At 42.1% G+C, this 18103-nt stretch overlaps 2 protein-coding genes across 6 annotated transcripts in view; both read left to right on the plus strand.

The window, feature by feature from the left end:
- Positions 1-18103, plus strand: part of AGBL4 (ATP/GTP binding protein like 4) — a 1406381-nt gene that overhangs the window by 851598 nt on the left and 536680 nt on the right.
- The window catches only part of BEND5 (BEN domain containing 5), a 49271-nt gene continuing 32349 nt past the window's right edge, over positions 1182-18103 (plus strand). For 4 of the 5 annotated variants that reach the window (XM_030571603.1, XM_030571606.1, XM_030571602.1 and 1 more), the window contains exons 1-3: positions 1182-1499; positions 15282-15415; positions 17088-17463. In XM_030571603.1, the coding sequence (XP_030427463.1) occupies positions 1277-1499; positions 15282-15415; positions 17088-17463 (733 nt within the window). In that variant the 5' untranslated portion in view covers positions 1182-1276. The remainder of the gene's footprint in view (positions 1500-15281; positions 15416-17087; positions 17464-18103) is intronic. The other variant, XM_030571604.1, reaches the window with a different exon arrangement.

Consider the following 18103-nt stretch of genomic DNA (forward strand, 5'->3'; position numbering starts at 1 on the left):
ATCTTCTACGGTAGACTCTAGAGAGTCTTTGAGCCCTTGGATCCCCCACAATCCCTCTGCATCTTGCTGTTCTCTTGGGAGGATGAGACCCAGTAGTCCTACTGTATTTTCTGTGAGTAGCTCATTTCATCTTTGATAAGGAGTCAGCGGGGGTGTGGGTTTTTCTTCCCATAACCAATGGGCAATGCTCTAGAATAGGAAGGTGTCCCCATCTTCTAGGAACTTGGGAGCCAAAATTAAAAAAAAAAAAAAAAAAAAGGACTTTTCTTATAATAGAATAGTGTCAATAGGTTTGCCTTGTGATTATGATTATGGCAGGATATGTTCTACCTATTTGGCTTCTAGGAATTTATTTGTTACTATGGGCAGGGGGAGCACTGCTCCTAGTTTCTGCCTGGGGCACAGTTGTATCATTTTGGCCCAGACAGCAGGATGCTTAAGACTTTCTACCAGTAGCCTCCTTCTCTGGGCCAGGTGACTCCCAAAAGGAGAGAGAAATAACAGAAGCAAACTCCTTAAGCTAGGTCACAGCTCCTAGGTGCAAAAGCTTGATATTCAGACAGACATGACTGTCCCTGATTCCATCTGAAGACCGGGAATTAAGTACGCTCAGCTCTGAGAAAAACAGACTTTAACTGTAAACTCGGTTTTTCCAGTGAGTCCAAATTAAGGCCCTGCCCAAGTGTGGTGATGGATTTTTCTTAGTCCTGGGGAGCATCCACTGACTTTTGGGGGAATCATTTTCAGGGGCCCAAATAAGCCCTAATACGGAGTGTAATATAAATCGTTCATAGCTGAGTCTCAGCAGAGACAAGCTGGAGGCGGCAGCATGTTTATGGGACCCTCTGCTGTGGTGGGTGCGAGAGACGAAGCTTTGGAGCCAGCCCGAGCTCTTGTGCAGGATTCCCGGCTGCCTTGCAATGGGCCAGCCCGCACTACGGCGTGTCGCTGCCGCTGCCGTGTGGACGCGGGGTTCCCGCACCGCTTTCCCCGAGCCAGGCGGGAGCGGGGGCCATGCGCGGAGCCCGGCGAGCCGCGCAGGCTGGAGCGCACTGGCTGGGCTCGCGCCCCGCTCCGCAGCCCTTCGCAGGGAGCGAGCGCCGCGCTCGGCGTTGGATTGCTCCGGTCTGCCTGGAGCCCGGACCCGCTCGCTCTGCCCCGGCGGCGGGGCGCCCAGGCGCGCTCAGCCGAGCGCCGAGGCGCACTTCCAGGAACAATAACAGAGCAGGCGGCGAGGGGCCCGGAGCCGCCGCCGCCCCCCGCCCCCTCCCGCGCCATGTACGCCTTTGTGCGGTTCCTGGAGGACAACGTCTGCTATGCGCTGCCCGTCTCGTGCGTGCGGGACTTCAGCCCCACGTCCCGCCTCGACTTCGACAACCAGAAGGTGTACACGGTGTACCGCAACCCGCGCGAGGCGGAGGAGGAGGAGGACGAGGAGAGCCCCGGCGACTGGGGCGAGCGCCTGCTGCTGCACAAGGCCCAGATCCTGGCGCTGGCAGGTGAGGCCGGGCGGGGGTGGGCCGTGTGCGGGCCGGGCCAGTTAAAAACAAAGCGCTCCCGCGAGGGGGGGCGGGAGGACAGAGGCGGCGCCCCCCGCTCGCTGCTCCCCAGGCAGCCACCCCGCGCAGGGCTCCGCCGGGTGGGGGGAGGAACGTGTGGCGGGGTTCACCCCATGTCCTCACCGGCTGCAGCGCCCCGGGGGGAGGGGGTGTCACCTTTCTTTTCCCACAGCTGCCACTGAATCACATCATCCCCCCCAGGCAAATGAGGCCGCAGGAAAGGGGAGGTGATGGGGACGTCAAGCAGGCTAATCTCATCTCTGCCTTGAGCTGCAGTCAGGCTGAAAGGGCCCCACCTCCATGTAACTGCCTGCGCGATTTTGTTTCCAGAAGAGAGAGAGAGAGAATTCGTGATGGGAGGTTTTGCCACTGAACACCCCTTAGTGGTGTTACTGTTCCTTTCTGAAGTTACTGCCACAACTTCATATTATCTTTGATTTTTAGGAATAGCTGTTATCATTTGCTTAAGACACTCTTTACTGCTGTGCACTTGACGTTTTGTGGTTTGAAATCTCCACCTGGGAATTGAGTACCCTAGTACACCTGGAACTTTAAATAAATAAAAAAGTAATATATGAAAATTACCATACTGCACCTAACAAGAATGAAATAAGCTCCCCTCACTTCTGTTACAAAAAAAGCTAGACCTCCATTATACATACAGTGCCTGATTCTCTTACCCTGCGCCTTGGAGTCATCTACACCATTGCAAGTGGGTGTAGTGTTCCACCAAGTCAGAATGATAGTGTTTCGTGCACTGATGTAAAAAATTCACAAGGTGCAGTGCAGTGAGAGATCAGGACCACATATTCTAGCCCCGATAAAACTTGGTATTGCCGCATCAGGCTTATTCACACTTAAATGTGAGATGATTTATTTAAAATCTTTGCATCACTATGTCACTGTCTTAGAGAGCCTGCCTAGTTGTATATTCTGAAACAAATTTACGTTTAAGACTCTAGAGTTTTGCAGTCTGCTTTCAATGATTGCAGTGACCATGACAGTCTATCTAGTGGAATGAATGTAGGACTAGGAGTGAGAACCTCCTGAGTTCTAATCCTGATTTTGACACTCAGGCATGTTGTTTCAAAGCTATTTATAGCAAGTTTTATAAAGTTTACAAATCTTTGCCAGGTAAATACAAGAAACAAAATAATCATTACAACAGCTGGCTTTTGTTTAAAGAGACGTTATACAGGAATTTAATCATTAGACGTTTCTGTTTAACAGTGTGTTGCCATACAACAGAGTAAGCATCATTACAAGAACTTAGGCAGGTCATTTAACCTATGTGCCTATTTTCCCAGGTGTAAATTGGGAATAATAATTCACACCCATTTTAACATTTATACACAGTTTTTTGAGGAGGGTAGAGCCTGATTCTCCTCTCAAACCAGTATAAATCAGAAGTAACTATACTGAAGTCATTGAGTTGATAATGTTCCAAAAACAGTGGGAACATAGGAATTGCCAATTCCAATCAGGGCAGTACTGTCTCTTTAGCTGTAGAATCAGACATTAAGTGCTAAGTTATGTACATGGAAGATGATATGAACCCTGAATTTTTCTGTGAAAACCAACTTTTCTACCACTGAATCAGTTACACACTACACACAAAGAATTATTGTTTTACTCTTGAAAATTTCACCTTCTGGCCATCTCTCTAGCATAAATGTTTATTTTATTATTCCAAGAAGCTTCTAGTGCCTGAGGAGAGAAATGGATCTTATACTTAGAAATCTTGGGAATAGAAATTTGGGTTTGTAGTTCCTGTATCAGCTTTGGCCCTGTCAGCGCTGATTCTCCACTTGTGAGGTAACTCCCTTCTCTTCATGTGTCATTATATAATGCCTGCATCTGTAATTTTCACTCCATGCATCTGAAGAAGTGAGCCTTTTTCACCCATGAAAGCTTATGCCCAAATAAATCTGTTAGTCTTTAAGGTGCCACCGGACTCCTTGTGTTTTTGTGGATAGACATTAACATGGCTACCCCCTGATGCTTGTGTCAGCTTTGGCAGGAATAGAATTATCATCGTTAGCTTTAAAATCAGCTACTTTGTGGCAAATCATAGAGTTAGGATATACTTTCTAAAATGTTTCCATTGGCATATAGTTTCAGGACTAAAGTCTCAAGGCACGCAGATAGAATATTGGAGTTGTTACTCATTTACAAGTCAGTAATAGTAATTAACATTTATGTAGGAAATCACTCCCCCCCCCAAGGTTTCCAGAGCTCTCTAACTAGTCAGTTAACTATTGTATGTAAATGTAGTGTCATTCTAACAGGCATATATGTATATACAAAATACATGCATAGGCCTTGGTCCTTCAGTCAAATTCAAGCAGATGGGCCTGCACCATGCAAAGTATCAGGGACTTCAGTGGGGTTCTGCATAGGTGCATGGATCCTTCCATGTGGGTCAAAGTGCAGGATCAGGGCCATCATTCATATATTACATTCTAAAAAATAGGGGTTTTTTTTAAATGTGTTCACTTCTGAGCATGTTCAGAGAACATGTTCCCCAGTTTTAGTGGTGCTAATTTGCATACACTGAGTTAACAGGACTATTGAAGTGAATAAAGTCATGCCTCTACATATGTGCTTGCACAATCAAACCCTGTCTGTGCAGTGGTGATTTAATGATATTCTGAGAAACTTGGCATTTGTTTCCTTGCCTTTTTTTGTTAAAGGAATGGTGAAAATTGCCCATGCGCACATGCATTAAGAATGACAATTAAATATTTGATTTTTGAAACATTGAAACTAGTTTTTCCTTTTCTGTGTTACTAAGAAAGCCTTAGCCAATCCATTTTCTAACGTTGGCTGCAAATCCTTATTTAGATGCATTAATAAGTGGCTTGTGACTTCAGTGGGACTCCCCATAGGAGTGACAATATGTTCAGACCTATAACCCACACTATTTCAATCCCATGCTTGTAATCTCCCTTCTTAAGTATTCCAGCAACAGTCCTTAGACCAGTGAGGCCAGGCTGGGCAACAGTATACTGGAAGGGACAGTGCTGTTGCCACACAAGCAGTACAGATATCAAAAATGCTTTGTCAAAATTGGGCTCGCTTAAAAAAAAAATGTTCTGAGCATGCTCAAAAGGATCACAATTGTCATAGCCTTTGATGGGGCAGGGAAATACTATGTCATCTTTTTAAATGCTTCAATAATTAAAGATTTTCCTTAAACTTTTTGAAAAAGTTATACAGGGATTGAGGTCGGACAGAGTTTCAGACCCAGAGAAGAAATTTAGAGAACTGAGCATTGGAAAGCTGCTTAAAGCAGAAGTTGTGACAATCTCAAGACTTAAAGTTCACAGGCAATTGCTGTTAAGTAAATTAGAATTGTTTCATTCACCGCTAGAATGAAAAGTGGTTGCCATTCAACAGTATACAGGAATACTGCACTGCACTTTGAAATGGGAGGTTAATAGTGTATCTAATTGAAATTGCAAGAATTTTAGGCAACAGTGACATCTTGTACTTTACTTTTTAGAAAGAGTTGGTGCCTCTTCATATAATGATCCACTACTTGACTTTTTTCTTTTTGACCTCTTTCTCAGAATTAGTCCTTTTAGCCTTTTTTTGCTGCAATATCCATCTGTAGTTCATAGGTTCTTCACACACATCCAAAATATTTGTAGACAAATTCTGCCATTGGTTATGCACATCCTATACCAGATAACTTCATTGGCCCTTAGATGATTGAATTGAGGGTCCTTCCTGCTTATGAAATGATAACCATGTACTAGGCTAAAAGAGAAAATTCAGAAGCAGAGGTCTCATAGTTTATTACCTCAGGCTATTGTCATTATCAAGTTAAAAGGGAATATCGTCTAGTTGGAAACATACTTTCCTTGGCTACAATAAATATCTCTGTACTCTGGCTACTGTCCTCAAAATTTCCCAGCCACATGATCACAACAAATGTCAGATACTTACCCCCTAGCCAAACAGGTTCTATATGCTCCAGTTTCATCAGTCTTTGTTTCTATGCACTTGTCCTTGTCCATTGAGGATGGCTTAGGCTCTGCCCCATACTAAGATAGACCTGTCAAATTTAACTCATTTTAGATGACTTTTAAGGCAGCCTTTAAATCTTGTGATCGAATGTTTTGCTGTGTTTCAGGGGCATTTAAAACAGCATGACACTCGGAGTTTTGAGTAGGGACAGGGTGGAAAGGGACTGAGAAATTGAGATACTTGTTTGTTTTGGACATACAGGAGAGGAACTCTGAGGGCAGTAGTTAATTGGAAGGGAAATATTTGCACAAGGACTACAATGATTGAAAATATATAAGACTAGATGTTGAGATGCACCCGGAATGCACAGTGTTGGTCAGGGAAGTGGTGTATACAAAATTGGCTTGAAGCTCGTACTTGCATGGTTGTGATTCTGTTGCTGCTCAGTGCATTTCTTCTGTGTGCACTGTTCAGACAGTGTGAAGGTTAGCATAATATAAAGTATCCCAACTGTTTATAAACCTTTCCCCTTACTCTCGCAGTTATATGGCATATGAATCCCTACACAGGCTTATATAGTACTCCAATGTCACACGCGTTGGCGTGAGTGACCCATGCCCCCATACTCTGATCTGACCACCGATTTAGAATGTGGCATCGCAGTTGGTTTCCCCCAGCCCTGTCCCAATATTAACTTTCAAAAGCTTAAAAAAAAAATTAAAGTATAGGTCATTTTCAGTAGCACTGAGTGGTACTTGTCTCTCCTACCGTACGGAGTTGTGCTTGAAATATTGTAGTGACATTGCCATTAAAATTACTTATTTTTGAGAATTTAATAAGACTTTGCCTCTAGTTACATTTAACAGTTAAAAGCATCTACCAATGTTATGGGAGCAAAAGTAAATGGAAGTTGAAGATGTTTTCGTTATCCTAAAGCAACTGAAAAATACTTTCCTCTTAATTTTTTCGAGGCATTTCTCCATAGTGTTACCTTAGTGCCACTGAACTATTTAAGAAAAGATAGTGGCCAAAGTGTGTTTTTAAAATGTGGTTAATGTAATATGAATCAAATATTAACACTGTTACTACTTTTCTATATGGGCTCACACAGTGTGTAAATCTGCTGGCTATTCCAAGTCCATTCTCCTCTTGCCTTGGGAGTCTCTACGATGGGTAGGTGACTGGGGAGACTTCCTTTGTGGTAGGGTGCTCGAGGTCTTTACTCTCTGGTGCAGCTGAAATGCAGCAGTTCCACCACTTTGTGGTCTTGTGGTCATTAGAGCCCCTTCAGAAGTGTTCTAGCAAGGCAGGCAGGCAGCCAAACCATAGCAGAGTTTATTGAGTTGGTTTCCAGCTTAGTAGTTCTTACTGTCTGAGGTTTCAAAATGCACTTTATAAAGTTGAATTGTCATTATAATGTTAAGTGTCATAATAAATGTTAAAAGCATTCTTCATTTGTAAAGTTCTTGAACAATAACTAATCCTCAGCCCCTACGTGAGGTGTTGTATAGATGGATATACAACTGAAATATGCAGGATAGGACTTCGTTTAAAATGTGTTACTTGTTTTCAATTTTTAAAAAATTATAAATTTCTAAAAAATACTACGGTGAGTTTCAGTAAGGATTAAAGGAGTTTCTCCATAATTATAAACCTTAGTGGTTTACATGTTCAGCGCACTGTACGAGCATTAACTAACTAACTTCAACACCACCCCGTGAGGTATGCAAGCATAGATGGGGGGACAGCAAGACAGAGAATGTGAATTACTCAACATCAACTAATGAGTAAATGTAGGAGCCAGGATTAAAACTCTACTGTGCTTAGTATAGACAGTGATTCCTGGTTTCTAGTGTACGGTTTTCCCTACTTGATGCTGCAGCTTAAATCAGTTTTATGACAGACAAGAACATTATTATAATTTCACTGTAAAATTAAGCAGAAGGCAGAATTAGCTTTAATTCTTGAACAGCCTAATTCAAACACACATCTGTAGATTAATGATTTATACCAGTTTCACTTCTTCAGTTTTGAGCTATGTTTGCTTTTGGGCAATTATTGTCAGACTTGTGGGCATGAATTTTGAACTAACATTTTTATTAGTGGAAAAATCAGAAAACATCTACCTACATTTTTATATATGTATTAGTTTTATTATGCCATAGTGATTTATTTGATCAGCCAGACTAGCTCCAAAGGTGCCACTGCAGGGGACTGGTAAACAAAAGCTCACAAAATTATGTGTAGCAAAATACTTCAGTGTTGTCAGGGTTGAGACAACTGACTTCAAACTAGTATGCATGTTAATATGGTTTCTGCTGTAAATCATTATCCAAATCAAGAAATATCAAGGTTGTGATTCACTAACAAACTTGTGCATTCAAACTCGAGTCTTACTCTTGAGACCTGCTACCATGCTCACTGAAGTTGGAGAATGTTGGTGTTTAGTGGGAGTAGCTCACGCCCATACTCTGTCAGTATATTTTATTAAAGCTACTAAAGGAGAGCCAGCCTTGATGTAGGATTTCCAACACAAATTAGAGAAGAAAGACTTAGTTTATCTAATCTATTCCTATGTTAATACAGGATTTTTCCCTCCTGCTTAATCTCTGTCCTCCAGCTCCTTCTTTGTATCAAACAAGCATGCCTTGATCTCCATCCTCAGTAAGTTGACTCCATCTTCCTGCTTATCTTCCTTTTTTTCCCCTTCACCTCCAACCCTGTCAAGCAGGCAGACTATAACCATGGTCTCCAGTTTTCTTACCCAATTAAACTGAGTCCTTCCCAATCTGGCTTCTGTTCTTTCCACTCCATTGAAACTGCTTTCAGCCAAGGTCTGTCAGTCTTCTCCAGGCCAACTCCCAGCACGTGTACTCCATCTTTTGTGACCTTTCTGCTGCTTTTGACATTTGTTGATTATACTCATGCTTGATGATGTTCTCCCTTAGCTTTCATGATGCTGTGCTTTCCCAGTTCTCCTACTCCTCTGCCATTCCTCTAATGTGTCATCCTCCTCTCTCCTTTCTGTATAGGTCTCATCGGACTCTATAATGTCACCTTTTCGGCAGACCTCATCCACTCAGGACTTCAAGTGCCATCCATCTTTCTGCTCCTAATCTGTTTTGTTCCATCCAAACCTATCTTCCAAACTGCTTGACTGTCATCACCTCCTTTTATGTCTCACTAACTATTTAAATTTATGATGGCCCAAACAATCTCTCAAATTGTCAACTGCCTCCATTTTTGGGTGTGGGGGGGATTGGAGACCTACCATCCTCCCCCTCCTTGAGGCCCAAAACCTGGGTCATCTTAGACTCTGTCCTCTCTTTTGCCCTTGACATTGAGACTTTCTGAATCCTAGCATCTCTGTAGCATTTTTAATATCTAGTCTTATCTTTCTGCCGACCAAGCTAAAACTGTTGTCCAGGCCCTTATTGTCTCCTGTCATCTCCTCTCTGACCTTCCAGCCAAGTCCTATCTCTAGTCAGTACAAAACGCAGCCACTAAGATGATATATCTTGCCTGTCAATCTGGCCATCCCTACCTCTTGTTGAATTCAGCTTTTGGCTTCCCCTTCCTCACTACATCAAGTTCAAACTTCTTATTTTCTTTAAAGATCTTCCACAACTCCACCCCTTGCTGGTTTGTCCAACCTTGTCTCTTGCAGAATTACCCCACACATTCTCTTCTCCAGTAATGATGCCAGCCTTGATGTCCTATTAGCATGAAGATTGCTTCTCTCAGAATATTTCATCTTACTCTCTCCAGTGCCTGCTCTGCAAGACCACTATCTTTTCTTAAATCTCTTCTAAAAACCCTGTGACAGGGTGCTTCACTCACCCCTACAATGGTGCTGCCTCCTGGTCATTTTGGAGAGTAACTTGCCAGGTCAGCTCCCTTTCCCACAGTTGCACTCCATCTCTCTCTGCCAGTCTGCAGCACCTCTCACACTCCATAAGCTGCTGCTTCTTCATAACACAGCTGTCTGACCATGTGTGTTCTCCCCTTCCAGATCACCAAAGCTTTTCTCCCTAGCAACCTCAGGTAGTTTTCCCTTTCACTGCTTCCCAGGGCCACTCCTCAACAGCTGGCAGGGGAACCCCAAGTTCCAGCTTAGGGACCCTCTAGTCAGCAGTCAAGATCTGTTCCCTTTTAGACCTTACTGCCTTTCCCTGAACCCTTTTCGTTACTATCTGGTGCTCCCTGCTCTCTGGGTTTGCCAGCCTCCTAACTCCCCCCATCCAGGGAGTAAATATGAGCTACCTGTCACTGTAGCCTCCAAACACTTCTCCCAGAGAATGACTACAGACATTCCCAGCAGCCCCTCTTCAGCTAATTTCCTGTCTTTATAAATCCAGCCCAGCTGTTTCCTCCCCAGCTGGGCTCCCTCCATTAGTCAGGGGATTGCTTAACCACTCAATTCCTCTCAGCTGTGGCCCGATTTCTCAACCAACCGTAACCCTGTCAGGGCTAATGTGGGGAGAGCACCCCATCAGACACCCCCTTTTACCTGATGCCTACAAGAAGCTAATTGATAATCATCTGTAATGATGTTTTCCATCTTCAAATAAACCAATCTTGCTGTTTTAGTCTTCTCTGTGTCTTTGTGATATTTGTATTGTAGTAGCACTTAGGAGTCCCTAGTCATGAATCAGGGCACCACAGTACTAGGCACTCTGTACATACATAACAAAAAGATGGTCACTTCTCCAAAGAACTTACAGTCTAAGTAGCCCCCTCCTTTCTGACATGACTCTCCTTGTTGTCATGTCTGAAATACGTTCGCAAAAGCGGGTTGGGGGAGGCTAGGGCTCACGTAGTCTATTTTGTATTATAAGGAGTAGGTATGCTCTTGGGTAGGGTAAATAGTAGTGCTCCCCCATAAATAGCATCTATCACTTCAAACAAGAGGGCTAATTAGTGCCAAAGTTTAAATCAGTGGTTCTCAACTTATTACACATTGTGCGGCCCACAATGTGTTTATCGGGGCTGGGTGTCAGGGTAGTGGCATCCTCGACCCCGCTGGCTGACCACTCTGTACCCCTGCCACATGCCTGCCCTGGAGCTTGTGGGCCTGGGCGGGTACCCCGGCCCCTGACCGGGCGGGTACCCCGGCCCCTGACCGGGCGGGCTGGCCGGAAGCCCGAGACCTCCGACTCTGCCATGTGGTTGCCCTGGACTCTGCAGCTCGCAGGGCAGGCCAGCAGCCCCAGGCCCCCAACCCATGGTGCCAGCTAGCAACCCGACCCTGCCGGGCAGCCTGGACCCCTCCGTGCCAGGGAGCCAGGAACTTGGTGACCCTGGCATGCAGGTGGCCTTTAGCACACAGCTGTGTGCTAATTGGGCCACTTGATCCACAAGTTGAGAATTACTGGCTTAAGTAAATACAGAGATAACGTTCCCCTCACCACAGAAATGATTCTGCCAAGTTAGGAATGAAGCAGATCGGCATGGCAGTGTGGGGGAAATTTGTACCCATGTTGTCAGTGTATCTGATCTCTGGCTGAAGAGGTTTTAAGTACATTATCTTCCACAAAGATCCAAATTTACTAAAAATTTGGGGAAAAGGAGAAAACATGGACTTAGATTCTCGTTTTACTGTTAGTGGTATAAGATGCACAGCACTGCCAGACTTGTACTTGGACCAATCTCGGATCTGCCATTTCTCATTCACTTAGAGTGCAGATCTATTTCTCTACAGTTTTTCATCATTTACTCCTGAGGTGAAAAGACTACATTTGAACTGTATTTTAAAACATCCAATTTATTCAGGTCTGACCAAGATTCAAGTCCCAATTGCTAGGTTAGAATACAAGGAATGTTTTAAGGGTGACTTTTAGGTTTCCAATTTGTGACTACTGAATAAGACTTTCTGTCTTAGGGCTTTCACATAACCCATTCTCTTGTAACCAAGCAGATTCTCTCTCTGCTATCTGGTCATGTATGCCTCAGTTGACTTTCACAGACTTGTAGGCCACTGTGCTTTTGACCTCCTACTTCCAGCCCCAGCAGTCCTTTGCTAGCCGTCCTATGTTCTCCAACTCAATTCCTTAGCCTTTCCTCAGTCCAGTTGTCTTTCCAGCCCTCCTAGGCTCTATACAATTCCCTTCCTCATTCTTCCTCTACCCCATTGATTCTGGCTGTTTCAACAGCACTTTGGTAGATGACATCTTAGGGTGACCATGTCCCTCCTTTACTGTATGTCTCCAGACCTAGGACTGTAACATCATAGCTGGTCAACCAGGTGTCAATTCAAAACTGTTTCCCAGAGCCACTTTATACACTGATCTTGCCCGGTCTCCTTTATATCCCCTTCTGCTCCTACGCTTCCCCACCTTCCTTGTCAGAGAACCACTTTCCAGGTCTCACCTCTTCATGGAGCCAGCTGCTTCAGCCTTTCTAGTTGTTTGTTTGAATGTCTCTCTACTGAGTCACAGGCTTTCCTTAGTCATATGACCAGCCAAGATCACCTCGTCCTTCAGGGAACTACTTACCCAGAATACCTGTTTTTAGAGGGCCAAAACCCACAGTACTCTGCAGGCTTGTGGCCCACTCTGAACCAATTTGCTCTGCTACATCTGCCCATTTAGTGATGGCTCTCCTCCTTAGGTCCTTTTGTGGCCACATTGAGGAAGGGTTTATTCTGTATGTGGGAGCAGGATTTTATATATAACTAATTGAAAATACAGCCATAAACACCTATGGGTATGGTGCAATTCTAAACATGCAGCACAGAGTTTAAATGGTTGGAGACACATTTTTTAGGCACATGGGCCACATTGTCATTACAAATCAAATCTTCAAGCCATATCTGTCCCGCTGCTGCTAATATCTTATGCTAGTCTTGGGCCATTGAGTTTATACTAGCCCAGCCATTTCCTTGGGGCACAAAATGGTGCAAATTCTCTTCTATGCCAGACTCCTCTCCTGCACCTGTCCCTGTTAACCTAGCACAACACTGCAGTCTGCATTCATCTTCCCTCACCCCCTGCCCCACATCTGAGTTATTCAGCATAGCACTGCTGTGGGCCAAATAAAGATACCTGTGTTACGAAGGCTGAAGCTGAACTGAGTTCTTAGGAAGCTGAGTGGAAAGAGGCCTCCAAGGGAATCCTAACAAATAGCAGGAGTAGTGAAACTAGAGTCTTAAAGGGAACTATTCCAGGTGCATGTGTGCACACCATGAGAAGCAGTACTCCTGCATTATCCCAGTGTTTAGCATGAGACTTTTTCTTTCAGTAACCACAATTAATGTGGAAGAAAAGTGTGGAAAAAACCAAGTTTGTTTTAATAAACAAGAAGCTTGTTTAGATCTAAAGCACTGGATAAATTGTCTTAAGCATAAATAGACCTACAAGAACAAACCAGCCATAAGAGAGTATTATATGTTCTGCTGCTGCCAAGTCAGTGGAACATGAGAGAGCTGGCTAGCTGAATAAGTTAAAATGTCCCAATTGTTGCTTTAATTTATACATCCATTTTTTCCTCCCATAATTTCTAAAAGATTGGTGCAGGAGAAGGTGAGTTTCCTTCAATGTACCTGTCCAATCTCTAGTAAATTTCGCAAGATCAGCACCAAAATAAAAAAGGGCGAAAAGCAAATTGCAGAATTTGAAAGGAGCCACACTGAGAGTGAAAAACAGTAACTAACAACAGACTAGGGATTTTACCTCATTGTCCCTAGTTCGCATGTGGTTCAGATTGGTAGTAACTTGAAAATTACATCTGATGGCTTTAGTAACTTATGCGAAGTGAATGGTTTGTATCAGTCTTGTTCCTGGGACAAGAATCCGATTGGTCCATGGAGATTGCTTTCCATTTTCCAGCTATAGAAAAGGGCTCTCTTCCAGGTTAGTCTGAAACCTATTTGCAAGGCACCCTAGGAGAACTTGCTCTGCAGCTTGCCTGTGCAATACCTGTACTATGCAAAAATAGCACTTCTTTGCACAAGAGCTTTACATCTAGTGCCTTTCTCCAACACTGGGTTATTTTTAATCACTAAGTTTTAATTTTTGATAATTGCTTGCAAGGAGATGATCAGTACTCCTCTCTCTCTTCTTTTTACCTCTACAAATTTTTTCTTCAGTTTTATAGAAGCCTATCTGATTTTCCTGTCCTGCTCTCTGACAACATGGATGGACCACTTCACTCTTACTTATGTGTGGTTTCCAGATATGATCTTTCCAAACCTAGCAGTTGGACGGCCATTTTGTTAAAATGCCATAAGCATTCAAAATGCACTGGGGAGTGGAGAGAGATGTAAATAAGGCCTACTTTTTTTTTCTTTCTTCTTGCATCTGTCTTAGTATCTATTGCTACCATCTGAATTCATTTCAGGTTTTCTTTTGTTTGTTGTTGCATCTTCTTTACTTTACAAAGCCTTGGGCTGTAATATCACCATTTGCCTACAAGAAATCAATTTCTATCTTCAGCAAAATAAATTGCATTCCTCTGTGTAATCTGGTTCTAATGAATGCCTTGCTCCTCATTAAACTGTGATTTACCTTTGTTTCCCTTTTCTGTACTGTCAGAACTAACCATTGGAGGTCCCGTGGAGAGATGCTAATTTAAAAAAAGTGGAAGTTTGTGACTAAACACACACAGCTGGTATCCACACTGGCACGTCTCAAAGATGTTCATAGGACATTTCATCGATTGCAGTTTAAAGGTGTATAAGAGGACTCAGATTGTCTTTTTCATAATCTTCCAATGTACAAATAGAACACATGACTTTACAATCTAAAGTTATCCCCATTCCGTTACTGACGTTATGTTCAGGACAAACAGACTTAGTCTGTTCTGCCAGAATTTTAATAAGTGACAAGAGTCCTGTGGCACCTTTATAGACTAACAGAAGTATTGGAACATAAGCTTTTGTGGGTGAATACCCACCTCGTCAGATGAAGATTCCCATGGCACTTCTTGAAAGACTAGGGTTTGGCTCTAGTATGTCCCCAAGAATAACCAAGTAGAGTACATATCTTAGGAGCTTGTGTAGAATACTTCAAATTTGAAAAATATTTTTACAGTAAAATCACTGGTACATAAGCTCCTCTCTGGGTCTCAAGATAAATACATTTTTATTGTCTGGATTTTGTTTCTCTGACAGGAAAGGATTAGAATTATAAACTAGAAATAGGGGTGGTGTCAGTGATTTCTGTACAAGTTCTGCACACAGATCTCTGCAAGTGCCTTTCAAATCTGACCTGCTGTTTTTCCAGCCCCAAGCATTGCAGAATCTGCCATTTGTGCCAGATGATGTGCTGGATTTGTGCTATTGACAAATGCTGAGTAGGGCCTACAATTAAACTACCAAACTCTCACTTACTTTAGACCTAAACAGAATGTGAACTTTCAGTAGCAGTATATGAATGATATCTGGTCTTGTTGATAAATATAATTTAAAGAAATGCAAGTAGTTCTTGGAGTTGAATTCTTTACAGCATCAAATGGTTTCTACCTCTTTTAGTACTAATGGCTATACGTTAATGCATTTGATCACTGTCCCATACATTTAACTTGCCATTGTTTTAATATGCACAACCACATATGGCCAAGTTGTCCCTGGTATAGCACCATTGTGATTAATGGGTGTCAGAGGACTTACACTGGATTAATTTGATCTATTGAATATTGAGGGGAGTAAAGCATGGGAATTTTTTTTTAACTGGTCTTGCCTAAATCATGCAATATTTGGAAGTAAGAAGACTTTGATTAATGTAACAATTTTATTTTTAATATACATTTTAGAAGACAAAACTGACCTTGAAAACAGTGTGATGCAGAAGAAAATTAAAATCCCCAAACTCTCTCTCAATCACGTAGAAGAAGCTGGGGAGGTTACAGATTATGGGGAAGAAGATGTGGAGCTTAGACACAGTAAGGTATTGAAGTTTTTTTGTTTTTTTGGGGTGTTTGTGTGTGTGAAAGTGCTTGGGGCATATGCACACATGTCATAGCTGAAGAATTCCAGGCTGGCTTTCCATCCCCTTAAAACATTCTATTGATGCAATTGAGTCAAATTGGCGGGCAGGGGCTGTGGGTGAGAATTCTGAATTGCTTGACAGACCATAAGAAATCCAGTTCATGTGCAGTTGAGAATTATTTTTGTTTGTACAGTCTGCAAAACTGAATTACTATTAGATTTTTGAAACAATGTTGTTTAACTTTGGCCCAGGTTGCCCCAGATACATTATTGTTAAGCAGCTGTTCTTGGATGGCACTTTTTAACCCGTTGTACTCAGAATAGAACAGGGTGCTGTGAAAGTCCTGACTAAAGATTTGGGTGGGAAGAAAAACTAACAAGATTGAATACCTCTGATATAGAGGTCAGTGGTCCCCTCAGGTTGAAATGTCAAAAACTGTGTAAATTTTTTGGTTTTGTTTTCAAGTAACTTCTCCTTTAAAAGTCTGCCAACCTGCAGGGGTGGGGGAATTGTGGCTTCATGTGTTTGTCTGGGTGCAGGAATTATACTAGTAGATTTATTTATGGTGGGTTGGCATTTTTTTAGAGCATGTGTGGCGCAGGAATAACATTGAATAATCTCATTTTCTGCCACGTTACTCATGGACATGGTATGGGAATTGATAGCATCAGTTTCTTGTGTTTATTTATTTAACCCATGAGCTAGGTTTGCTTTCCTGTCAGTTAGTTGGAAATTCAAATACTTTTTCTGTATTTGGTCTGTTGAAAAAACTGGTGACTTTTTTTGCCTATACTGGTACATGGCAATACCATCACCCAGACCCTTTACAAAGGAGTATGCATTTGTTAATAGGGTTTGGACTACTGTGAGAGAGAGCAAAGGTAAATTGCTGCTAGAAGTTCACTGGAAATTAAACATCTGCAATGCAGTACTAATATATAAGGGATCTCTTGATCTGGGGGATAGGACTAGATTGTGTATTCTCTAATTTATTATTCTAATTCCCTTTCCAGTGCTTGCAAATAGTATAACTCCTTTATTTTCATGGGGAGAGGGGTGTGTGTGTGTTGATTTGAAACGACACCATTTGAAGCCATTTTATCAACCCATTTTCTCTCTTTAACTCAGTAAAACTGCTCTTATTTATACTGGTGAAAAAAATATAGACACTACTTCAGTTTTTTTTTTTAAGTATCCTGCATTTATGGATAACATACAAAATACATAATTGATACCCTTTTTCACTTTAAGACAATCAGAAAAGGAAATATAAACACTGTATATATGCTAAACATGAAGGGCTGGACTTTCAAAAGGGAGAAGCCTTTTTCTTTTTTTTTTAAGTAGGAAAGGTCTGCCTAAAGTACACTCCACTTGCACACACAATTTGGGCAAATACAACCGAGAAAGGCCTCCAGCAGTTCCTAAAGTTTGCATATTATTACACACACAATTCAGTTATGGTAAGTGTGTTCATAAGCATCCTTTAGGAGCAATATTTTTTTGTAAGGTGGCCCTTGTTTCACTTTTTTTGGAAAACAGCCTTAATAGTCCTGAAGGCTGAAGTTTTAGTTCATGTTATGTATTGAGTTCCTGCTCTGCTAATGTTCTGTATTATTGTGACACACAGAGACAAGATGGAAGGAAACAAAGTGAAGGTACACACAAAAGCATCGAAGCAGTTGTTGCTCGCCTAGAAAAGCAAAATGGGATGAGTCTCAGTAGTAGTTCGAGCCCTGAGGAAACCTTTATGGAGACTTCGGAAGGGATTAACAACATGGACGATGCTGTAATTCCTCGTGTTCTCTATGAAGAATTGCTGAGGAGTTACCAACAGCAGCAAGAAGAAATGAGACACATTCAGCAAGAACTTGAGAGAACACGGAGACAGCTTGTGCAGCAAGCAAAAAAGCTAAAGGAGTATGGGGCATTAGTGTCAGAAATGAAAGAGCTCAGAGACTTGAACAGGAGACTTCAGGATGTGCTGCTTCTGAGATTAGGCAGTGGTAAGTGCTCGATATATATGGGACTAATTTTAGCAGGCTTCACAATATCTTAAAAATAGAAACTGAAACTTCTTCCAGGTATAGGGATGGGAGGCAAACAGGACTTTGCCTGTTAAAGAGCTTTTTCCACTTGAGTTGTGCTGTGCAGATTGGGTTTGTACACCACGCGTCTCTGGATCTTTCTTTAATGATAGCAGCGGTCTTTGTGCCGGTAAGTCTGACTCAGAGTTTCCATGTTAAAGTACCTTTTTTTTTTTTTTTTAAAAAACTGAACTTTCACCTGAAAGTTGTAGTAAAGTTTATCTTTGGAACATATCTGTCTTTTCTTTATTAAATTACATTTTAAAAAAAAAATCCATTCAGTGCATAGTAAGTGTAAGGCAAACTATAGGGTCTTACTGATTGCAGCTGTTTGTGGGTATTTTTGCTTTTTGTCCAAGGTTTCTTTGTTATGAATAAATAACTAAGTTTTGGCTTTTAAAAACTTCTTGTAGGTCATTGGATTATATGTTCTTGAACCTTTTGGCATTTGATTTAAACAGCCAAGATATTTGAGAAATTACAAGCTGTTCATGAACATAAGTGCATTTTTTTTAATAATCACAATGATCCATTATAAAGAACGTTATTTATTAAATAT

This window comes from Gopherus evgoodei, chromosome 8, assembly GCF_007399415.2.
Source record: "Gopherus evgoodei ecotype Sinaloan lineage chromosome 8, rGopEvg1_v1.p, whole genome shotgun sequence".
NCBI classification, from domain to species: Eukaryota; Metazoa; Chordata; order Testudines; family Testudinidae; genus Gopherus; species Gopherus evgoodei.